The following is a 25,820-nucleotide window of genomic DNA, read 5'->3' as shown; positions in this document are numbered from 1 at the left end:
TTTTTTTTTTTAAGATTTTATTTATTTGAGACAGCACAGGTGAGGGGGCGAGGAGGGCGGAGAGAGAGGGAGAAGCAGACTCCCTGTCAAGCAGGAAGCCTGATTGGAGGCTGGATCCCAGGACCTTGAGTTCATGACTGAGCCAAAGGGAGAAGGCAGACACTTAAAATGACTGAGCCAGTTACTTCTCCACTGGCTGAGTAAATTGTTAAAATCAGGGGATCCTTTTTACCTGTTTCTTGGTTTTCCACATTATCTCTAATTATGTTATTTATAAGGAAAACTAATTTTGCTTTTTTTTTTTTTAAGATTTATCTATTTATTTATTTATTTGACAGAGAGACACAGCGAGAGAGGGAACACAAGCAGGGGGAGTGGGAGAGGGAGAAGCAGACTCCCCACTGAGCAGGGAGCCCTACGCAGGGCTCGATCCCAGGACCCTGGGATCATGACCTGAGCCGAAGGCAGACACTTAAGGACTGAGCCACCCAGGTGTCCCTGATTTGGTTTCTTAAAAAAGATCCTCTACTATCCTTTACCGTTTAGTTTATTTTTAATCTCTAGTTTACACTTGCCATATTAAAAATAATTTCCTTGACAGAAATAACAATAACAAAATAGGACTTAAACTTTCCTTTTGTTTTTAACCATTAATGGTTTATCATCTTCCCAGGTGTTCTTTTTAATGAACACAGCCTTAAAAACCCTTTCATGTTGAGTTGCTTTTTCTTTCTGAAAGGTGACATAAGTGTTATTTCTTATTTCTTCTTTCTGAAAGGTGACGTGTTATTAAAGCATATTAAAAATGTATACATTATTATGGTTTACCCTTTTTTCCTCAGGTATATGATTTTGTAGTTTGTTCTAGACTGGTTTCATTTTCCTCCATTTTATGTTCAAAGTTTAAAGTTTTATTCAGCAGATGGCAAAACACTTTGCTCTTTGCCACCTCATGCCAACAAGCATGAAAACAATACAGTTCTTTCACGCCATCCTAAAATGTAAAAATCATTCAGCTATGAGTTAGGAAATCCAGGTTCTAGTCCCAGGGCTTCTATAAACAAGGTTTTGGACAAGAAAATTCAGTCACTTATTCTATTTGAGTGTCAGTTTCTTCATCTGTAAAAATTAAATTATTACTCTCTAAAGTTCCATTTCCCTTTTTAAAAGAATTATTCAGTTTTTTCTCATTCTCTTTTTTTCCCCCTATGATATGAAAATCCACCTTTATTTTACACTAAATGCTCATAATTATCTGATGTTATTTAGGGACTTTCTAAACTATCCATTGATGACTGTTGATTCATGCTCCAGTTTCACTCTGTTGTATTATTTGGAGCATTGAAATGTAGTATCTGTTAGACTAGTTCCCTGTCATTGATTTTTTTTTTCTTTTTCTTTCTTTTTAGAACTTTCCTTATTATATTTGCTTTTCCATAAAATTGATTTTTCTTTTTTTAAAATTAATTTATTTATTTGAGAGAGAGAGCACACAGAAGGAGAAAGGGAGAAGGAGAAGGAGGCTCCTGCTGAGCAAGGAACCTGATATGGGGCTTGATCCCAGGACCCTGGGAACAAGACCTGAGCCAAAGGCAGACACTTAACTGACAAGCCACCCAAGTGCCCCCATAAAATTGATTTTTCTAGTTCCAAAATATTATTGGTACTTTCATTGAGGTCAGATTAAAGTTATGGAATAATTTATTTAAAAATTACATTTTCATTATTGACAGAGTTGTAAAGGAAAATATCAGGTATTCAGAATATTATATGAGCAAGGGAAACAAAGTAAATTATCAAATATCACTTTATTAATGAATTTTGAGGTATTTGTATCTAAAGTAAGTAGTGATAGTACTTATAGTGGTTTTGAAAGATGTGTCGATAACTTAGGAAAGGTTAAGCATTTAATTCTAGTCTTATTTGGCTTTGTGTGGTGACAGGATATAAGAATGATAATGTCCTAATAATGGTATAAAATACAGGTCTAAATATACAGTTTCAAATTATTTATTTATAGAAAGAAAAATGGGTTATCTTAATGGCACGCACCTGCAAACTTTTAGTGACAGAAGAGTAAATGGAACCTCATAATACTGGGAGGAAAGAAGTCTATCTAATCAGGGAGATTCTGAAAGAGAAGACATAGAGCTGACAAACTGAGAACTACTCTAGAGTAGAGTATGTGCCTTATTAGTATTAAGAAAGCCTAGAAGGAGAAAATAAAACAAAGGAAACTGAATTCAACCGTATGCTTATTGAAAAATAGGGTCTATTCGCATAAAGTGTTTTTATGTTGTTTTAGTATCCTCAGTAGTGATTTTTCTTAGCTCAACTATATATCATTAAAATCTGCAAGGTTTAAAGAATGGACACATTCTGTTGTATTCCCCTCCTCTGATGACGGAGTGTGATATCAAAGATATAGTGAAGAAAGGAGGGAAAGGAACACTAATTCTCCAATTATTAATTGAGTTCTTAACAAGGTGTAATTTTTTATTTCTATGATAATTGGAGTATCTGTTTCCTACTAAAAGTGTGGAATGTATGCTAGGGTAGGAATTTAGTGGTTTTTCCTCACCATTGTATCCCCAGGCCAAGCATAGTGCTTACTACATAAAAGACATCCCATACCTGTTGGTTGAATGAATGTGCTGCAAGCTTGAAGGAGGTAAGAAAGTTTTAAAAATCTGCAAGATTCATGTCATCTGGAAATCCTTGTAGAACTCATAGTCTATTCAAAGTAGGAAACAGTGCTACACAATCTTTGCAGTCCCTGGAGGTTCTGCACAGATTCATTTTTGTGAAGAAGTTAATCCTTTGGACATTACCACAATACAGTAGTTACACGTGTTTGATTGTATATTTTCATAGATTACAGGTTAATAGAGCATATTGAAAAAATATTTTCCTGGGCGCCTGGGTGGCTCAGTTGGTTAAGCGACTGCCTTCGGCTCAGGTCATGATCCTAGAATCCCGGGATCGAGTCCCACATCGGGCTCCCTGCTCAGCAGGGGGTCTGCTTCTCCCTCTGCCCCTCCCCCTCTCATGCTCTCTCTCTCTCTCATTCTCTCTCTCAAATAAATAAATAAAATCTTTAAAAAAAAAAAAAAGAAAAAGAAAAAATATTTTCCTGAATCTAGTTAGCCTTCACATAGGGCCATATCACTTTGAAATCCTCTGAACTACTATTGTTCATCCTCTTTTCTTAACTTTATGTCTACAAAAATATTTAAAGTCCTAAGCCATTGAACTTAGAGGCTTTTGTTTTTTTTTGTAAAATCTATATACTTGGAGAAATCACTTGTTTCTTTAGGCTTCTATATCTTTAAAGATGAATTTCTTTCTTTCATGGTCCAAGATAAATGGAACCAAAATGCTCATTTATTTTAACTCTCAATTGCACATGTAAGGTTCTTACATTATTGGAAGAAACAGATTTTCTTTAGCTAGCCATACCGTGTTGCTTTCCTTTTAGCCTCTGTGTACTTTCTCACCTCTGTTGATTTATTCAGCTTGTAACCTAGAAACCAGCTAAAAAGGAAGGAAGTCAGAGATGTGTATTTCAGGGCAGTAACTGGAGTAGTTTCCTCTTCCTCTAGCCTGGTTTAGCTGCCAGAAAAGACTTTTTACCCCCTACCCTCACCCAACCCCTGCCCCCCCCCCCCCCGCCAATAAAAAGAAAGAGAAAGGGAAAGAAAAGAAAAATTAACAGTAACTATTCAACTTGCTTCCTTAATCCATTAAATTATAAGCCATAAGAACAACCAGTTTAAAGGACTAAAATTCTGCTCTCAAAATGGTGCTTTTTGGGCGCCTGGGTGGCTCAGATGGTTAAGTGTCTGCCTTTGGCTCAGGTCATGATCCCAGGGTCCTGGGATCGAATCCCACATCGGGCTCCCGGCTCAGCGGGGAGCCTGCTTCTCCCTCTGACCCTCTCCCCTCTCATGCTGTTTCTCTCTCGCTCGCTCTCTAAAAAAAATAAATAAAATCTTAAAAAAAAAAAAATGGTGCTTTTTGCTGTCCGAAAGGTGGTATCTACCATCCCTAAGGAGTTGTAAGAACAAGAGAGAATTAAGGAGACTTGATGTAAAAGCTGAGCAACTTACTATGTTTGCTACCAAGTGGGTTCTCTATATTGTTATTTCACTGTTTTTATTTGTATTAGAAATTTACCAGAGTACCAGACCAGACTCACATTCATATATTTTTAAAATTTTTTAGAAATATTCAAAAAGGGGCGCCTGGGTGGCTCAGTTGGTTAAGCGACTGCCTTCGGCTCAGGTCATGATCCCGGGGTCCTGGGATTGAGTCCCGCATTGGGCTCCCTGCTCTGCGGGGAGCCTGCTTCTCCCTCTCCCACTCCCCCTGCTTATGTTCCCTCTCTCGCTGTGTCTCTCTCTGTCAAATAAATAAATAAAATCTTAAAAAAAAAAAAAAAATTTTAAAAGTATTTGTGAAGCTCAATTTATGAAATAAATATTAAAAAGGTATTTATGGCTTTCAACTAGTTCCATCTTTGTGCTCTCCTCATTTTCATTAAGAATTGACTATATAAGTATTTTAATAATTTAATTTAATTTAATTTAATTTATTTGAGAGAGAGAGAACACAAGGGAGTAGCAGAGGGAGAAGGAGAATCAGGCTCCCCGCTGTGCTGGGAGCCAGCCATGGGGCTTGATCCCAGGACCCTGGGATCATGACCTGACCTAAAGGCAGACACTTAACTGACTGAGCCACCCAGGTGCCCCTATATAGTATTTCTTTATAATAATGGAGAAGAATTTTATTTTATTTTATTTTATTTTTATTTTTTTTATCTTTTTAAAGATTTTATTTATTTATTTATTTATTTGAGAAAGAGAGAATGAGAGACAGAGAGCATGAGAGGGAGGAGGGTCAGAGGGAGAAGCAAACTCCCTGCCGAGCAGGGAGCCCGATGCGGGACTCGATCCTGGGACTCCAGGATCATGACCTGAGCCGAAGGCAGTCGCTCAACCAACTGAGCCACCCAGGCGCCCTATTTTATTTTATTTTTTAAGATTTTATTTATTTATTTGACAGAGAGAGACACAGCGAGAGAGGGAACACAAGCAGGGGGAGTGGGAGAGGGAGAAGCAGGCTTCCCGCGGAGCAGGGAGCCCCATGCAGGGCTTGATCCCAGGACCCTGGGATCATGACCTGAGCCGAAGGCAGACGCTTAACGACTGAGCCACCCGGGCGCCCTGAGAAGAATTTTAATTCAACCATGATGTAGTATGAAATAAAAATGAATGTTTTTTCTTTATTGATATTACTTATTTTGATTTTTAAAAAATTACTGCATTCTGTGTCACTAGGAATATATAAATATTGTGGCATTTGGATTGTTAGCTAAGTGTAGTTCTATTTGCTGTTTGATTCTGTAGGGGACTGATAGTACTTGAGGAACAAAGACAGCTGTTTTTAAGTGTATATCATATAGTCATACTTGAATTTATGTGAGCTTGTAAGATGAATCCTGTGAAATATTAAACTCTCTAATGTACAATAAATTATAGAAATGTAGTGTGGAATGTACTGAAAATGTGCTGTTTCATAATATAATAGCCTGCATCAAGCATTTGATGTTTCTTTGTTTTCTTTGTTGTTTGGGGGTTAGAATAAAGCTGCCATATTGACCCAGTTGTTTTTTTCTTTTGTATATTATATGACATTGTGAATTCTTTTATTTCCATATATGTTTTACACTCATGTCTGAAGTGATTATGAATGAATTATTGAAATGGTGTGTATGATGTAATATTCACCTGAGTTACTATTTTTAAAAATATTTGTTCTAAAGTTACATTTTAGTACCATCAGTGTTCTAAAGCTATATCTTACTAACATTCTTAGAATAATCATTATCCATCTCTTTCATCCTTAAAACAAATAAAAAGATTGAGATTTTTGTAGATACAGTCCATCATATACTAAGATGAAAATATCTTTTCAGTGGTTAACTTGATGTTTCTGTGAAATGAAACTGATACATCTGGAATAGGTATAGAGAGACAGGGCATTGGCTGGTGGTTGGAAGTTTTTCTCTGAAATGATTTGATGAATTGGTTGTGTATGTGATACTAAAAAAACATGAATTTTTAGGTTTATTAAAATTGAGATTCTGCATTGAGTCATATTTATAAAAGACCATTCACATCATTTAAAAATAGGTAAATGTTTTCTTACACTTACAGATATCTAGCATTGTTTTTTCATATTCAGTGCATATATTATACATACAACACACATTTAAATCTAGACTAATCTCATTTCAGGTGCTCAGTACCCATGTGTAGCTAGTGGCCACCATATTGGACAGCACAACTCTTGAGGTTAGAAAGGAGTTACAAGCCTATGTTAGGTAACACATCAGAAAAATACATTTTATGCTTTCAAATTATAGATTTTTTTATAACTGAATTGTGTAGATTAAATTTTTTTTGAAGAATAAAATTGTTTCAGGAGTATTTTTTTAAATCTGCCAAAATAAATATCACCAGTTTTTCTTTTGAGTAAAGTGTTGTGGTTATGTCATTTGATTTCATTTGGACTGTTACTCTAAAAATGCTTTTAAGTGTTTTTTTTCCTGAGTTTTTTTTTATATCAGTATATTTTTAGGGACAGATGATTAAAATAAGGACTTTAAAACACACAAAGTATTTTCAATAGTTGGAAGTTATGCTTCATTTTTGCCAACTTGAGAGATATTTACGTATTATTTGTTTTCTGTACTTTCTCACCTTGGTAAATCTGGAAAGCAAAAACTTTGTATTTGTATTTGCTTTATTGAAAGAGACAGTAAACTTGAGGTCTCAGTCTCACCACTAGTCTGTCTTTGTCTGTTGTTAAAATTATGAGCCAGTCTCTATGGCCGCAGCCAAATGAGTAATCACCAGTAATGTGACTCGTGCTGGAAGTGACTCCATCAGCACCTGTGACGGGGGATTAGTTACAGTTTACAGAGCACCGCCTCTTCCCTTCTCTCAGTGTGCCCTAAGCCAAGTAGTCTTTCTCATTTGGGTGTCTGCTCTGTTGGAAGCTACTGCACTGTGTTTCCACGCAGACAGAGTACAGTGGGGAAGGCTTTCTCTAGCTGATGGATGGCTGTTCTCTCTATTTGGAGTATCTCACTGGTTATGTAAGCGACCTCGGGAGAAATTATCCTGACCCAGATCGGAGGATGCAGTAGTGCTTCAGCTGCAGGATTTCTTAGTCGTTAACACCACAGTGCTGATGACAAAGAGCGAGTTGTAATCCTCATCACTGCCAGGCTGAGCCAGAGCAGACAGAAAATCGTCATTTGCTCGTCGGAGACTTGTTAGGTTACAGCTCTGCTTCGTTTTGTGGTCTTGGCTTTTCTTCCTATACAATGACGACGCTGCAAGTGAGCTCAGAAATGCTTGGTTTGAGGGCCATTTGCCTGTGATTTTTGAAGACTAAAGAAGTATTTAGGCTAGATAAAAAATACTGCTCAAGAGTGAAATGGAAATGTCAGCTACTTCTTGACCTTTAAAGCTGTGTCGTGGATTTCTGAGATTTTAAGATACTTTAAAATTCTAAAGAACAAAGTACGGTTTGTATTTTTCTGCTTCCTTTTTCTTTTGTCTTAATTTACATTTGGTTTTACTTCTCAGCCTTAGGAATTAAGGTCACTGCCTTTTATTGATCTAGCCTTAGTGTTCTTAGTTTTAAGAAATTTTAACTCTTTTCATTTGTTCAGAAACGATTGTGTGTGTAGTAATTTCATAACACTGTAAAAAGATTAAAAACTAGAGTTTAATTGTTTAAAGTATTACAGCAGAAATGTTTCAGATTAGGGTTTTCAGAATATAATGTTTTAAGGGAAGTGGGGGTATTTATTTTGTGAGGGTTTTTTTGTGTGGTGTATTCCAGTCCCCACCCCCAACTTGTTTTCTAACAGTATCGTGTTTTTCAATAGACCTGCTTGGGTGGGAATTTGGACTTTGTTCTTTCAAGTCACTCCAGTCTTTTTTTTTTTTTCCCGTAGACTAAACCTTGACTTCTAACATGTTGCTTAGTTTTCTGCTTCAGTATTTTCCTTTAGTGAATTTTATATCAGATTTTTGTAGTTAATGAGCATGATTTTTTTTTTTAAGTTGGAAAAGGAATTGTTAAATGTTAACTGGAGATTGTTAGAAACTCAGACTGCAGACATAAACTCCATGAATTTTCAGTTAAATGTGAGCTTTAACATGGTTTGTTTGAGCAGCTGAGTTATGTTTGAGAGCTGTAGCTGATTTATTTTAAAAATGTTTTTTTGAGGAGGGCTCATCTGTTCTCCTCTTCCTCATGTGAATGGAATGTGGTGCAGCATGGAGCCCCAAACAGGATACAGTTGTTCTAAGCATTCTTCCTATAGCGTGGTGTAGGCCCTACTAGAAATTCAGGCTCTCAACTATTTATTTTGGCTTTAGACTATTTTTAAAGTATGGTCAGACAAAGGACCTTGAAGAAACTCTTAATCCATTAATAAAATTGAAAAAGTTTTTTTTAATTATGAATATTAATTTTAAATTAGTAATTTTTATTTGAATTTTCAAAGGCTGTTTTCAGCATTGGAATAATAGTCTTTTTGTGATTAGGGCTATACTCTACTGTGACTTTCATCAGATGGTAGCTCATTGCTTCCCCTTAGGCTGTGGAAGTTCCTCATAGAATGATGTATCTTTAGTGTCTTGAATTACTTAGTTATGCATGAGTTCTACTTTCTTTACATTCCAGTACACCTAGACCCATGAAATATTTACTACAGATTCATCATAAAAGCTGTAGGATCTGTTCACTCTTATTTAAATATTTATGTTTTTATTTTTAAGTTAATAATAGCTCTTTGAAATGTGTTCAACTTGGATACAAATATGAATAATGGTTGTATCGTTGATTTGCCACTTTAGAAAGTCAATATGTGTTTTAAGTACTTAGTTTCATATGTTGTTTGTCTTTAATTTTCCATAAAGTAGTAATAGTCACACATTTTCAGGGTTGTTTATTTAATACATATTGAAACATTTCTTTAACAAGTACTGTGGAAGTATTTATAAGCTCTTGCTGGGAACATATTTGTAGCTTAAATATAATCGCACATTTTAAAATTTGCACATTGGGCCCTATTTGCTATTTTAAGAAGCATGATATACTCTTGACCTCCATTTGTACATGGTTATAAGTATTATTGTATCAGAAATAGCCTTTTATAAACTAACCTTTAACATTTCTGATAGCTAAATTCTCCCGGTGGCTTTCAATTAGTTACCTTAAAATGAGAAATTCTTTTTTATTTTAGCCTAGAAACTAAACTAACTCAGTAATTTAAATTATGATTAGTTGGCTTGTTAAAATTTACCCTTAGAACTCTGACCTACCTTAAAAAGCAGAGTTCTGAGAGGATTTCTTCACAAGAACGTTTTTCATATTATAAAATGACTAGGTCTCATAGGATATGCAAACCACCTGTATTATTTGCATAAGAAAGAGGCACTCAGACAGGAGTTTTACTTCTTTTTCAAATCCTACTTAATTGAATTGTACCTTTAGCCACTTAGATAATAGCTTTTTTTGTGGACCTTTTTGTTAACCTTTACGAGTTGACCTGACATGGTACTGTTTGAAAAGAAATAGATCATTTGAATAAAGTTCAGGAATTAAATCAAGTCTTCTTAAAAAGGTGCCAGTGTTTTCTAGTTTACTAAAAACTAAACAAATATATAATATGAAGAATATTATGTATATCATGTCAATCACATACTGGTAGACATTTTAAAGTCTAAATTAGATAAATGATCTTGAAAACTTTAGTCACTTGTTAGGTAAAATAATATTTTATGAAATAATTTTAGGAATTTAGTCTTGGCAAATGGAAAATTCTAGTTTGCAATAGTTGCAGGAGATAGCTAAGTAATGGGGGAATGTCTGTTTTGAAAATGTAATTTCTCACCCATTAAATAAGAATACTCCTGATACATATGTAGTACTTAAAAGGTTAGCCTTAGGACTAGGGAGGGAGGAACTTACTGTGGTTAGATTTTTCTAGTTATAAATATCGAAAATAAGTGGGGATATAAGAGAATTTTTTCATGTTATATTAATTTAGGAAAGAAGATACTATTTTTAAGTTCACGGTATAGTATAGAAATAAGGCATGTTTAAAATGCTTCTCTATTCTCATGTGTTTAGCTTTTTCAAAAACACTGTTACAGACTCCTCAATAAATCGAAAGCTTTATAAGGAATTTCCTAAATACAGAAATTAACTCCTTAAGAGCCACTCTGCACTAAAGAGCTTGAAAAGTTTTTACCCAGAGTACGTATTAGTTGTGATTAGCAAGATGTTAGATTTCTTTAAGACAATAAGAGAAGGGGGAAACACAATGGCTTTGAATCTCCTGGGGATTTGTACTGTCCCTGCCAAAACAAAAGCTTTGGTTTGTATCCAAATGGTCACACAAGTTGGCTTGTAGCAAGAAAGATTTCTCCGTGTTATATAGGTCATTTATAAACTAAGTTGGTTTTTAATTCCATTTTCCAAGCTTAGATTCTTAAGTTTTTAGAAAAGTACCCAGGACGTGACACTTGCTTTTTATTCAAGCTGCTTCTGCTTCGAAAGTGTGACAGTAATTAAAAACTGCATACATTGTACCTTTGTTTCCTTCCTTCCTCTTCCTCTTCTGCCTCCCTCACTCCCACCCCACCCCAAGATATGGGTATATAGTCCTTTATGTAAAAGATGAGGGAGTCTTCTTTAAAATAACCAAATGGCCATGGATCCCCACCTCCCAGCACCCATTTTTGGTTTGTCTCTTCGTTTGATTTTTAAAGTAGCAGAAATCTGGACTGAGAGGTGGGTTTTGTGTAATACTTCATACCTCCCTCTTTTCCTGTTCCCTTCCCCCATGCTGCTCTTACTGAAGCAGCTGGATTTTTATTTGTGCTTGGGGCAGGGGCGGGGGTGGGTAGTGCACGGGGTGGAGTTAAAAGACCAGATGCATCCTGATCATTTAAAATCCTTGATGTGAATGAGCTAGCAAAAAAGTAATTCTGTGAGCTATACCTGCTCTGTTTTTATAAAGATTAATACTTAATAATTTTTTAAAAAAGAGTTGGGGTAAATATGCTCTCCTACCCAGTTGACTTTTTCAGAAACGGTTTCTCTTTTATTATCTTAGAAATTTTTATACACATGTATATTTGATTAAGTCTCTTTTTAAAAATAAACAACTTAGATCTACTTCATTCCTTTTTAATATAAAATATTTTATTGTATGGATAAAAGCATTTAGATTATAATATGAAAATATTAATTGGTATTCTAAAATCTCTATGATAATGACATTTATACATTGTATTCAAATAATACCCTTCGTATTTGAGTATAAAACCCAGAAAATAACCATTATGAATTTTTTTTTTCTCTTACCAGACTTTCAAACCCCTGGTTGAAAAAAGCATACCCAGTTCAATCACTGCGGTAGAATTCCTTGTAGATAAACAACTGGATTTTTTAACTGAAGATAGTGCCTTTCAGCCCTACCAGGTAAGCAATTTTAGGTTGCTTTTAAAAGTTAGCTAATCTTTAAACTTCAATGACATTCTTTTAAATATTCAGTTCAAGCTAACATCTAGGTGTTCAAGGAACCCAATGCATTCAATAGATTTTGATTATAGGATAAATGGTTAATTTATCCAATCAACAGATTTATGTACTGAGAACTTTCTATGAACTAGGCAGCATTTTGTTACTGGGAATACAATACACAAGTGAGCAAAATTAAGTAACTGCCATTATAAATACTGTTCATCATTAGGAAATAACTGGTTAGATAATAGTATAAATTACTTTTGTCTCCAGCTCTAAAGGTTAAGAATTGGGTCAATTAATATAATTAAATGAGATTAGTGTTTATTGTATGCATACAATAATAGTAGTTCTTTTTTATTCTTAAGTGGGAAGTTTCTTTTAGATTGTCATTAATTGTTCATTTTCTAAATTTTAGTTCCCAGATGCAGTTTAAGTACAAATACATTTAATTGGAAAAATATTTTCTAGTAGACTTTCAGATTTAAATCATGTGAAGAAACTCATCAAAAATAGTAGACTAAATGAATTTTTAAATTTCTAGTGAAGTTCTATCAGTTAATTTTTTAAGGTAGAAGTAAAAATGCACAGAAGTTTGTTTTCTTTGTATATTTGGATTTCAGATTGAGTTAAATGTCTTTCATACATTTTTTACTTAAGTGTTTTAAATAATATGGTAATTGTATTGAAAGAAAGAATGAGTGAAATAATTTGACTTTAATGGAGCTGAAAGTCAGCATCCTATTTCATTTCAGAATAGTGACTGTTTTCCGAAAATAAAATATAGAGGCATCGTTTCCATGGAAAGAACAAGAGCTTGAGTTAATGAGCAATGATTTGTTGTGTGTGGACTTTTAATACTTAGGGAATTAGAGCAGTTATGTGCCTCTTCTGTTAGATCTATCAAAATGAGATGATAGTTCCCTGAGTTAAATGTTATTTTGAAGTCTACATAGATGTGCTTTTGTCCTTTTCACATTATTTTTCTTATTTCATTAAATGGCCTAGTTTTTGTACTTTTGTTCTTTCTTTACAGTATTTATAGCTAAAAATTCATAGCAAGTCCCAGTTTAATATTGAAGGTGTTAGAGCTTTTCCCTCGGGTTTTGTTTTGTTTTGTTTTTAATTGTGAATGCCATTTAGCTTACTATAGGCCTTATTATAATTTGTTTCATTTCTAACCGTGTTTTAGTGGGAATTAGACTGGGTGAGTCTAGGTAAAATCAAAGGAACCTTCCAACCCTTAATGTTTTAATTTTGTGGTTGCTGATTAGCAGCACTCTGGAAGTTTCAGCTTGGATTTGATTTAGAGAAGTGAAATCATTATGTAGAAATTACTTTTAAAAATAAACTCTTTTGCCAGGTGGCCGAAAACTCCACAACATGTTTATTAAAATTATAATGATTGAAAGAATGTGCTAACATTTTATAGGGTATTTTGTTTTGTTTTACATTTTAAGCTTTTAGATTCTGATAGTTCTGTCATTTTATTTAAAAAATAAAGGCACAAGAGCTAAAGTCTTATTTGATTTTTGAATTGTATGATTGTCTTTGTTAGTAAGCCATCTGTATTGTTCAGTTAGTATTAAGCAGGTTGATCTCTGGCCTGAAAACTATTCTATCTTCTAAAGGTGAAGTGATTCTCTTGACATTTTAACCATTTGTCTTTCACAAATGTGAGCTCTCAGTTCTAGAAAATCAGAAGGAATTACACTACCAGCACTTGATTTAGGGAGCCAGCATACCTTAATTATAGAATTTCTTAGGAGTTTTAAAAGTAATTAGATGGTTTGCAACAGAGCTTTTTAATATGATTTTAATATAGTTAGTTTCTTATTAAGTTAGAAAAATATAAGGATATTTTCTAATATAGACACCTATAAATAGATATCTATTGTAACATTTTGAATGAAAATGTACTCCAGAGACCTAAGATGGCTCAGTCTAGTTTTTCAAATTTATTTATTTAAATGAGTTTATGAAATACAGCTACATTCTTGATAAAGGAAACAATTTTAGAGTTCATGTAATTAGAGTGGCTTTATCCCAGAATGCTTTTCTCTAACTACTTGTCCAAACAGTACATTAAATTCCTTGGCATCTTAAACATGGCAGCTGTTACTGGCATAGATTTTGTAAATAGTGTCTTGACATATCTCAACTTTAGGGTAACCCTATGTAAGTCAAAGGGAGTTCAGGGAAAATTGAACACATTTTTTAAATGCTCTCCCTGTTTTTTTCACTTCTTTAAATTTCATGAGGCAATTTCTTCTGAATCTAGATGTTAATTATCCTTTGTAGACTTCTTAAGTGTGATGGGGGAAAGCAGCTTTCTTCTTTAGAAATGGCCTTTGTGTATACAGTGATGGGTACACATAACTTTTGTTTTAAAAATTCACACAAATGCTTTACTATGAATCTAAGAAAATGTTTTTGTAGTGGGAATTCCCACCTACCATCTTTCTCCTTGGTTCTCAGCAGTTCTGTAGTAGTACACTCCCTTTAATTTCCTTAATAAAGTTGTACAGCCCTATTTTTTAATATATCCAAATAGTATAATATTGTTAAGGTAATGGTTAGGAAACCATTGACTCAGGATTAATACAGATCATTTCACTTTTAGGTCACTGCTTTGAATCATACACTTACCTCTGATTTCAATGCATTGAATATCAAATGCCATGTATTAAACTTGATCTGATCACTTTTTTAGGTGGCATGTAGTTGGGAAATTGGGGTGCAGTCATCATTGTTACAGTTTTCAGTATTTTGGAAGGAAAGTTGAATGAGGAGAAAAGCCAAACCAACATTTTATAGATAATATAATCAATGTATATTAATTAGGTCACTGAAGCAGCTTGGTATTGTTAATTCTGTTTTTTCCTTCCTTATGCACACAAATGAGTTTCTGCTTCCTCCTTTTAGATTTCCTGATCATGCCTGGCTGTAGTTAACTTTCTTTGAAGTAGAGGGGGAAGGGAAAAGAGAGGAAGTAGGAGGGAACTCTGCAGATTCTACTATGTCTTTCAGCTGACTGGGAAGAAAGAGGGAAAATAAAACAACAAATTATTGATTCTGAAAGGTGGCTTTTAGTTTGGAGTTTTCTTAATTACTATGATTTTTGTGGCATTGTTTCTTTTCTTTGGAGCATGATTACAGAAATTTTTTAAAAACTTTTCATTAAAACTTGAAGTTTTGATCAAGTTAATACAAAAAACAGTTTGGTAATGAAATATGAACATTGAACTTTTAGCATGATTTTGAAATCATCATGTTCTGAATTTTGGCTTCTGGCCATGCACACACCTGCAGTTTTCAGGTTGGTTGCTTCATAGAGGATATAGAAGAGATTATTATTTCTTACCTGAAAATTGTACATGACTCATATCAACAAATCTGGGTTGGTCTGGCTTGTTAGTCCAGTATTTTCTAGGGATCACAATTCTCTTTGTTTTTAAATATAGTAGAGGGATAATACAAAGGGCACTAGTTTAAAAAACCATTAGAGACTTGAAGCAGAATGTGCTTGTTCAAACTTATGCCTTATGTTTATCTTATTGTATATTAAAATTCATTGTAGTATTGAGATACATTCCCTACTATAAGGTAGAATCATTCTAGACCTGAAGGAATCATCCTTTTTAAAGTTCTGGGTCATAATGAAGTGATACAAGTTTAGAGATAAGACCATTAATTCTACAGTTTCTATCATCATAGAATATAGACATTGAACTGCTTTACTAAATATTAGATATAGTACTCCTGTGCTGTGAATTGCTGGTTGAAGGAAAAGGGAACAGGTGGAACAAACCTGATTATTTTCTTAGTACCTGGGTTAAAAATTGCTTAAAGACTTGAACAGAGAAGAGTCTTAAAATATTTAGTGAATGAGGGCACCTGAGTGGCTCAGTTGTTAAGTGTCTGCCTTCAGCTCAGGTCATGATCCCAGGGTCCTGGGATTGAGCCCCCGCATCGGGCTCCCTGCTCCGTGGGAAGCCTGCTTTTCCCTCTCCCACTCCTCCTGCTTGTGTTCCCTCTCTCGCTCTGTCTCTCTCTGTCAAGTAAATAAATAAAATCTTTTAAAAAAGAGAAGTGTTTTATAGGAATTTATAACAAGCCCTGGAAGCATGCCTTTTAGGATATGAGAGTGGAACACACCTATACCCCCAACCCCCAAGAATGAGAGCTTTTGCAGTGTGGTTGAGACAGGGAGGAACAGGCCCAGAGCAGAACAAGAGGCTAGAGCTCTTAATTTGTGTTCCATTAATTGTTGACTCACTTGATTCTTCCCCAGAAGGGAGTCTTTAAATGGAAATTTTATGCTTAGATTCTACTTCCCTTTGACTTACGCTTAAAATTTTTTAATGTCTGACCTTGGAAACATCCCAGCTGACTTCATTCATTTAACGTTATTTAAATTCTGTGGTTTCCCTATGCACAGCATCCTGCTTGGTGCTTATTGGTTTAAAAAATTAATATACTAAGTCATAGTACTTATTTTTTCCCAAGGACTTTATAATTCAGAACAAGAACTTATATTTAAAAATAGACTTGATTTAAGGAACCAAAAATACACAGTAAAGAGTAGGAATACGAAGAAAGGAGAAATCAGTAGAGATTGAAATGGTTAAAGTCTCATGAAGGAGGTAGAACTTGAATGGGATTCAAACATTTAAATGGAGATGAAAGTGAAAGAGTAATGTCGGACATTTGGCAGGAAGGTCGGCATGATCACTGAGGAACAGAGGTATATTAAGAAATAGAATATCAGCTAGAGAAGAGAGTTCAACTTTGAATAGTAGACTCCATACTACATAAATAAGTATTATGGGGTCAGATAAAAGAGGAAAAGGATTGCTAAGTACAGTTATTAAGTGAATTTTTTATCTTGTAGGCCAAATGAATCATTGGAAAATTTGAAGCAAGAAAATAACAACATTTCTACATAACAGTGGAATCTGATTATTATAATACATGAGAAGCAACTAATTGATTGGGTCTTCATTCACTAGAGTCTTTTGTTCTAAGAGAGAATCAGTATGGCATAATGGTTAAGAATATGAGTTTTGAAGTCAATTCATGCAGACATGGTTTCAAATCCATGCTGTTTGCTAGCTATGTGACATTGGGAAAGTCTCAAGCATTCTAAATAAATGGTTTCCTCATGTATAAGATAAAGCTGTTGTCTACCTCAGAGTTGTTAGGAAGATTAAATGAAATACTATGTTGAAGAGTTACTAACTATATACACAGCTCAGTAGAAGATACCTATTTAGACAGGTTCTGAATTTCTCTTTTTGTAAATGTTATCTTAAACCTTTTTGGTGGATATTTGAAACTCCTTTCTCTTCCTATCATACATACATAACCATTGGATATTTGTCTTCCACCATCTGCACTTCTTACTTTTAACAATCTGTCTTATTTGTTGTCTCTGGAACTCTTGCCATTTCTTTCTTTCTACAGCTGATTCTAGGTAATTTTTTGCTGTCTATACAAGCCATGGTCAACGCTCCCTCCCCCACCGACCCCTTCAGGGAAGTTTATTTAGATAAGATTCAATTGGTGACTTCTTAAATTATTATTTTAAGAAAATGGTATTGGAAAAGATGCAGAACCCTCTCGTGTGATACTACCCTTCAGAAGATTCTTTTACTTTTTTTCCACAGGGAAAGTCAAAGGTTCCATTTGCTGCTGATAGTTCTTTTTATCTTAAAAAGCATAAGTGTTATTCAGCAAGTTACAGAATTATTTTTCTTTATTTGGCTCTGGTGAGAGGCCATGTGGATATAGTACTATGTTTTGGAAGACCTGTAAGCATGGAATAAGAGTTGGACTACATGACCTTTGAACTTGCTTCTCAACACTAATAATTCTGTCAACTTGCTCAAGGTGGAAAAACAACCATTTCTGACCAATATTAACCTAAACAAGTTAATCCCTGACTAATTATTTTAGTCTCAGAGATAAGAGACATTCGACCTAACTCTAGGTCTAACTCTCTCAAAAGAGAGAACTAATGAGTCAGGCAGTGCCAGATGCAAATCAAAATTGTACAGGTTTAGAATAACAGAATTGTTTGTATTAATAGTACTTACTGAGAGAGCTCTATTTTTCAATATCTGTTTCTGAATGATATCTTAACAGAAGTTCAACACATTCTCAATTAGTCCTTCAGTTTTGTATGCATCTTTTTCCATTTCATTTTGCATTCATATTAGTATTTGATTGAAATTTAGAGGTGCCTTGTTGCCATAAAGTCAGTGAAAATGAGAACTGTGAGATTGTGGAATATACACTCTGCCAAGAGTGTAAAAAAATACAGGATCATAGCCATAGCTGTGAACGGACTGTTGGTGGATTATTGGCGTGGTAGGATCAGCATCTGTGGGCAGGCATTGGCCTGGGGGTGGTCTAGAAGATGAGGCCAGAGCAGGAAACTGCTGTTGTGTAGTACTTGGTTTTACTCCAATTGTAGTCAAAAGTGACAGCTTGCAATAGTGGAGCCAAGCTGAAGCCTAGAAAGTAGGATGGACTACAAGAAAAGGGAACCAGTAGTTAAAACAGTCATTGTACTTCCTTATTTAAGTAGGCTTTTTAAAATTTAAAGTTGGTACATAATGTTTTAATATTTAGTAGTTTTGTGCTACATTCTGTTTAAGTTCTTTTTTTTTATGTCCCACCTACCTGATTTTTATATCACCATAATTTCAAAAATAGTTATAAAATATGCTTATTAACATTCTACAAATCAGGTATGTTGATTTACCCAAATGCATATCTCCTGGTATTAAAAAGGGAGTTCTTCATTTGTAAAAATTGGTTGCAAAACTTGGTGTGTTGAAAATGTATTCATGGAGTCCAGGAACATGTTATTTTGACTGAAATTTGGCCCAAGTATGAGCTGTTCTGCAATATTCAGATTAAAAACATTTATAAGTCACAGTCTGCAATAGTTCTCTCTTGGTCCTAAATCTGCTATGATCATATGCTGAAAAATCTGCCAGTCTCTTTGTAATTTTTTGTGACTGCTGTTATGAATTTAAAGTATGTGAAATTATGCTTGTAGACATCAGATTCAAAAGATTTAAAGCCATCTCAAGTTACCATTGAGAAAGATTTTCTAATTTCTTTCTGCCAATCAAAATAGGTTGATATTATTTATTCCTCTTACCCAATTGCAAGTTCTTACTAAAGCATAGCCATATTATTTTAAAATCTCAAAATTAAAATTTTTATTTCTTAGTGTGTTAATGTTTTATATTTGTAAAGCTTGACAATTTCCAAAATATTTCCATGTGCATTATTTTAGTAAATTCTTGTGTTATCCTTATGAGTAAAACAGATTGTATTATCTTAATTTTTTGTAATGTTTTCAGGGTATATATATTAATTTATTTAATTCACACAAGTCTCTGAGAAGTCTAATTTACAAATGCATAGGTAGCAAAATAGAAACCCACTTAAACTAGCTTAAATAAAAAGGTGGGGGGGGTATTACAAAGATACAACAGGCACTGTCAGGAATAGCTGTAGCAGAAAGTACAGCTGAACCTTATTTGGAATAGAATTAGGAACTAGAAAGTCAGGAACTCAAGTCACATATTCCTTCTTCCCCTCTTGTTCAGTGTCCTTTCTGCAGGTTTCTTCTGCTTACTCATAGGTTTTGCTTCTCATAATACTAGTTTTCATGTGACTTTTGTGTGTCATTGTCGATTCGCCCACCTGCCCCTCCCCTTACAAGAACTTTCAGATCTAATATTTTTGTTTATTTGTAAATGTAGAGATAGAGAGTGCAGGAGAATGAAAGTCTAAAAGTGGGAGATGGAGGAAATATGAGGAAGGGAGAGACAATATATGATAGCAGTTTTTATGGGCAAAGAAAGTGAAGTTTAAGGAAGTTGTGACTTGGCATCTAGGTTCATACAGCTAGTGGAAGCGAGCTAGCATCATTCTTTGTTTGGTATTTTGTTGTTTTTCTTAGAGTTGACATCTTTCCTAAATATAAAATTAAATTTTTCCTTAATTTTATTGCCTACACAATTTCCCTAGACTTTTCTAACACTGGCATCTAGCTGTACTCCAAATCTGTGCATCATTTTCAGACTCAATTTGTTCCATAGGCCGAGAATCCAAACAGATTAAAGACATTTTGCACTCTCCTCATTTTCTCAGATACCTAGTTTTTTTTTTGCTGTGCATACAGGTATCCTGAATCCTAGATTTACTCAAGGTTAAAAGTGAAAAGTAATGGAGTCCTTGGGGCACCTGGCTGGCTCAGTGAGTAGAGCATGTGACACTTCGGGGTCATGAGTTCAAAGCCCCATGTTGGGTGTAGGGCTTACTTAAAAAAAAAAAAGAAGTTTTAACATGGAGTCCTTTTCAGACTCCTGCCAAAAGGATTGTCTCTAAAATCCAACTCTTCTAAGCTTCAGACTAAACACAGAGCAGCACTAGCCCTTAGTCAATAAATAATAAGGATTGGGGGCTGTTCATTCATATATTTGAGGGCCTTCTATGTTGTATTCAGGAATACAAATAACTTGCTTTCATAGAGTTTATAATCTAATGGGGGAAGCACACATAAAAAAATGTAAATGTAAATATAGGCAAAATGTAGTCCGTAGCAGACACCAGAGATGTATACAGAATCCACCCTGGTTGTGGGAGAGGTAGAAGGGATGCCCCCATTCTTAGAGTAGGTGACCTCTAAATTGTCTCAGGATGAATGTAAATTAGCTAAGTAAGTAGGACAGCAGGGCTGGATAAGTGCATGAAATCAAGTGGATAAGCAGAACTTGTGTTGGGTTGTCTACTTGCATACCTAACCATACCTTTCCTGTGAAAGTGAACTGATGATGAGAAGGAGCTTTTTTTAACCATTTTCATTTGGGTAATCCACCTGACTGATCTCAAACTCATTGTCCTCATGGAGTAGAAGAATAATGGATATTTGTTTAAAAAGAATCAAACATTACCATTTTAACCACTTAAATATATACGTCAGTGGCATTAAGTGAATTCACAATGTTGTACAACTATCACCACTAGCCATTTTCAGAACTTTTTCATCACTCCAAACAAACTCCATTCCTTAAACAGTAACTCCCCATTTCCCAGTAACCCCTTCTCCCCAGCCTTTGGTAACCTCTGTTCTGCTTTCTTGGTCTATACTTTCTTTGCCTAGACTAGTTACCTCAGGTAAATGGTATCATAAAATATTTGTCCTTTTGTAATGAACTTATTCCATTTAATGTTCTTAATGTTTCACTTAATGTTCTTAATGTTGCAGCATGTATCAGAATTTTATCTTTTCTGTGGCCATATAATTCATTGTATGTATATACCACATTCTGTTTTTTCATTCATCTGTTGATGGACATTTACGACATTTACACCTCTTGGTTATTGTGATTAATGCTGCTGTGAACATTTGTATACAAATATCTGAGTCCAGCCTTTCAGTTCTTATGGGTATATGCCTAAGAATGGAATGGATGAAGCATTTGGAAATTTATGTTTTACTTTTTGAAGAATGGCCAAACTGTTTTCCACAGCATCTGCACCATTTTATATTCCCACCAACAGTGGTTCCATATCTGTAAGAACACTTGTTATTTTCCATTTTCTTAATAGCTATCCTAATGGGTGTGAAGTTCTTTGCCCATTTCGAATTTAGTTGTTTGGTTTGTTGTTGAGTCCAGGAGTTCTGTCAATCCTTTATCAGATATAGATGCTTTCCAAATATTTTATCCCATTCTTTGGGTTGTCTTTTCTCTCTCAATAGTGTTTTTTGATGTACTAAGTTTTTAATTCTGATGAAGTCTGATTTACCTACTTTTTGTTCTGTTGCCTCTGCTTTACTATTCTATCCAAGAAATGTGTACCAACTCCAACATCAGAAAGAATTTCCCCTAAGAGTTTTGTAGTTTTAGTTCTTACCTTTAGGTCTTTGACTCACTTTCAACTAAATTTTTTATAGGACATAAGGTTAAGGTCCAACTTAATTCTTTTGCATGTGGATATCCAAGTTTCCCAGCACCATTTGCTGAAAAGAATTGTCCTTTTCCCACTGAATAGTCTGGGCACCCTTGTTGAAAATCAGTTGACCATTTATTCTAAAATCTCATTTCTGGGCTGTCTGTTCTATTTCCTTAGTGTGTATGTCTGTTGTTATGCTACTACCACACTATTGATTACTTGGGCTACCACTTTTTTTTTTTTTTTTCACTTTTCTTCAACTGTATAATTTGTCTAAATGATTGTTAACCCTACAGATAAATCATATTTAAAGTATACTTTTCTGCCTAACTGTTGAAATTTTCTGACGCACCTGATCAGTCTTTTTGGACTGTAACTCCTGTCATGTAAATTATTAGACATGGACTTTCCTTGTAGAGAAAGTATGTTTTTAAGATTCAAGGAAAAAAGATCAGTGATGGATGAACTATGTAAGATATAGTTATTTATTCATTGCTGTGTGCCAGTCACTTTGCTAAGTACTAGGAATTTAAAGACAGAAAAAATACTTGGTTCTTTTTTCAGGTCAGGGGGAGAGACATAATTATAGTAACATGCTGAAATTCCTAAAACTGAGATATGTTCATAGTGTTCTGTGCTGTGGACTCAACTGATGCAGTAAATACAAGATATTTGCCTGTTTCTTTTTCTTAGTTTTTTTTCTTAGAAGACCAGGGTTTAGGAGATGGGAAAGAGATAAGGAAGGCTAATAGTATTTCTCAACAGAGTACTGTAGTAGGATTCTCTAGCAGAACAAAACCAGTAAGAGTGTGTGTGTATGTGCATGTGTGCACACATGCATGCTCCAAGAAGGAGGTGGAGGGAGGAGTTTTAAGGAATTGACTCATGTGATTGTGGGGACTGGCAAGTCTGAAATCCACAGGGCAGGCCAGCAATCTGGAAGTTCTGGCAAGAGTTGTTTTTGAGTCTAAAGACAGTCTGGAGGTAGAATTCTTTCCTCTTTGGAGAACATCATTCTTTTTTCTTAAGGCATTCAACTGATTGGATCGGGCCCACATATATTATGGAGGGTAGTCTGCTTTACTCAAAGTCTACTGAATGAAACATTAATCACATCTGAAAAATACCTTCACAGCGACATCTAGACTGATGTTTGACCAAACAGCTGGGGACTAGAGCCTAGCCAAAGTAACACACAAAATTACCAGTCACGGGCATTACTGATATTTGATTGTTTGTTTTGTAGTGAATTGTAGGATGGTAGGCATCTCTGGCTTCCACACAGTTAAGTGTCTTTACTACCTCTTCCCAGTTGTTATGCTAATGGGAGAAAAACATTTCCTTCCCTCCTCTTTATTTAGAGCTATTGGGCTGTAGATTAAGACAAATGGAAAATTTAGAAAATGGCCTAAATGTGAGAAAGTATCATTCCTTTCTGAATGTTACCATAGTTCTGCTTCTTCTTGAGTCTCGAGAGTATGAAGTTTTCTGGTGGCTATGACTGGTTCCCTACCAATCCAGTTTCATTCCAGATCACATTCTTACATCACTCACATTCTCTGAGACATAGTTTTTTGATAAAGATTATTAATCATAATGTGTAATATTTTTCCATCAGATTTGCAGTTAAATAAGGATACCTATATATATCTCAAGTATATAGGTGATGTAAAATAGTAAAGGATTAAAAGAATCCAGTGTTGTTCTAGATATTCTTTGCTTGAGAGTCAGGTACTCTACATGGCAATAACAGGTTATTGTTCCCAATTAATAACCCTTCACCCCTTTGCCATTTATGGAATAGCTATTTCTGGAAATAGAAAATTCTATAAAACAGGGAAAATAAAAAATCTAGATAGGTAAGGCCTCTTCATGCATGTATAGACTTCAGACTTACAGCCTTTCAGACATTATCCAATATGTGGACTTCAAAAACACAATACCTCAGAAGGATTTCTTTTTTTTTTTTTTTTTAAGATTTTATTTATTTGACAAGAGAGAGACACAGCGAGAGAGAGAACACAAGCAGGGGGAGTGGGAGAGGGAGAAGCAGGCTCCCTGCTGAGCAGGGAGCCCGATGGCGGGCTCAATCCCAGGTCCCTGGGATCATGACCTGAGCTGAAGGCAGACATTTAAGGGCTGAGCCACCCAGGCACCCCAGAAGGATTTCTTTTTTAAGATTTTATTTTTGGGGCACCTGGGTGGCTCAGTCAGTTAAGCGTGGACTCTTGATTTTGGTTCAGGTCATGATCTCAGGGTCATGATATGGAGCCCCATGTCAGGCTCCATGCTCAGCACAGAGTCTGCTTGGGATTCTCCCTCTCCCCCTCCCCCTGCTTGTGTTCTCCTTCTCTTTCTCTCTCTCTCTCTCTCAAATAAATAAATAAATACTTTTTTTAAAAAAGATTCTTTTTAAAATAATTTCTGCACCCAACATGGGGCTTGAACTCACAGCCCCAAGATCAAGAGGCATATGCTCTACTGACTGAGCCAGTCAGGTGCCCCCAGAAAGATGGTTTTTAATCTTTTTTCTCCCACATCCACTACTGTTTTCAAGGAATTAAGCTCCATCACATACTAATGATTCCTTCCAATGCTTAACAAAGCTCATTGTTGAAAATTTTTCTTAATGTTGACTGTACATGTGTTATATCAGTCAAGCAAATTCACGTTAGTTGGTATCATCTGACTGGCATGTTGTTGTGTTGTGGAATGTTATGAGACTCTGCTTTGGCCAAAAGTGTAGTTAATTAACGATGTGTTCACTACCAGCACGGTAAAGGAGTTGGTAGAACGACTGGTTTGTTTTTATTGGTCTGGATCACTTCCAGGGTATCCCTTTCCCATTTTCTCTTATTCACAGATAGACATAAGTATACATTATTTGTACTAAATTTTTTATGAATGCCGTTTGGATGATGGCACAACTTGGGTAACTGCCTTTTGTCCCAAAACTCCATGAACTTTACAGTATCTGATTTAGTGCCAGTATTACTAAAATCAGAAATAGTTCACAAATGAATCAACTTTAAAAGTAAAGAAGAATCAAAATCAGCATCCAACAGTTAAATGAGTTACCAAAGTGTTTGAAATTCTCTTTTAAGATACATAGTCATTTGCATACATTCACATATATAAAATGTATCTTATTATGGAATTTTGGCTCTTTTGAGGGGAGGAAAAAGTTTACATCTATTAAAGTATCAGACTTTGGTAGTAGCACAACAGGCCAATTTGGACTCAGAGCCTAACTCTGCTGCTTATTCTGAAATGTTGGGCAAGGCATATAACCACTTCAGTTTATTTTTCATATATAAAATTAGGTATGTAATACCTGCCTCATGATAGTGTTGCCATTATCTATGAGATAATAGAAGGACATTATGCCCTATAAAATTTGGGTGATAAAGAGAATAAATGTGGTAGGAGTTCAAAAATAAATAGGTCTGGTTGGGTAAATCTCAGTTCATGATATGTGTACTTTCAAGAAGCCCATTAGAAGTAACTTTTTTAAACCCTAAGCAGACAAAATAGATCTTATTCACAGACTTTTACCACTTTACCAGTGGGTTGCATATTTTGTGAATTTCCTGTATTCTAGTTTTCTCTTCATTTTTTTCCAGCCAAGATACTTCTCCTGTGGTATATTATTTCAGCCATTCTTACCAGCACCTTAACTCCCTTATGCCTTTGTCTTTCTGCCACATCTGCCTTTTAAATTTCTTAACCTAGAAGGAACAGTTCTATTATTTATCTTCTCCATATTTTATACCCGAAAAATGCACTGCCCATTACTGGTAGCTGCTAGTCACATGGGGCTATTTTAAGTAAAAGTAAATTTAAAAGTTCATCAGTCAGACTAGCCACATTTCAAGTATTCAAATAGCCATATGTGGGGACAGTGCAAATATATAACATTTCCATTATTACAGAAATTCTTTGGGAAAGCCTTGCCCCAAATGCTTAAAAGCTTTTAAGACTAAAAAGCAGGAGAAAATTATACCCAAGTATTTTGGTGTCATTGTATTGTCTCTGATCTCAGCTGATCCTTTAGTACCAGTTGGCATCCTTTTCTATGCTCCTTGAGTTTTCATTTCCTGAAACAGTTATTTTAAATTATCACTATTCTGCTCAGCTTCCTCCGTTTCTCTTAGTAGAAGACCTTTCTCCTGCAGCACAATGGAAATGGAGGTTAGAAGCAGGAACCCCCTTAACTTACTGTC

The 25,820-nt window shown here is 35.0% G+C and overlaps 1 protein-coding gene across 4 annotated transcripts in view; it reads left to right on the top strand.

Annotated features, from left to right (window-relative positions):
• The window catches only part of LOC118020124 (probable JmjC domain-containing histone demethylation protein 2C), a 342,056-nt gene that overhangs the window by 245,002 nt on the left and 71,234 nt on the right, over positions 1–25,820 (top strand). For 2 of the 4 annotated variants that reach the window (XM_035020072.1, XM_035020055.1), the window contains exon 3: positions 11,461–11,574. Coding sequence is in view for 1 of the 4 variants with exons in the window: in XM_035020055.1 (XP_034875946.1) it covers positions 11,461–11,574 (114 nt within the window). In the remaining 3 variants the exon portion in view is untranslated. Of the gene's footprint in view, positions 1–7,066; positions 7,593–11,058; positions 11,146–11,460; positions 11,575–25,820 lie in introns of those variants that run through there. The other 2 variants (XM_035020063.1, XM_035020082.1) reach the window with 2 other exon arrangements.

Source organism: Mirounga leonina, unplaced genomic scaffold (assembly GCF_011800145.1).
Source record: "Mirounga leonina isolate KUSES-001 unplaced genomic scaffold, KU_Mleo_1.0 Mir_109, whole genome shotgun sequence".
In the NCBI taxonomy this organism is placed as follows: domain Eukaryota; kingdom Metazoa; phylum Chordata; class Mammalia; order Carnivora; family Phocidae; genus Mirounga; species Mirounga leonina.
Note: the sequence above shows the minus strand (reverse complement) of the source record. Positions and strands in the feature narration are given on the sequence as shown.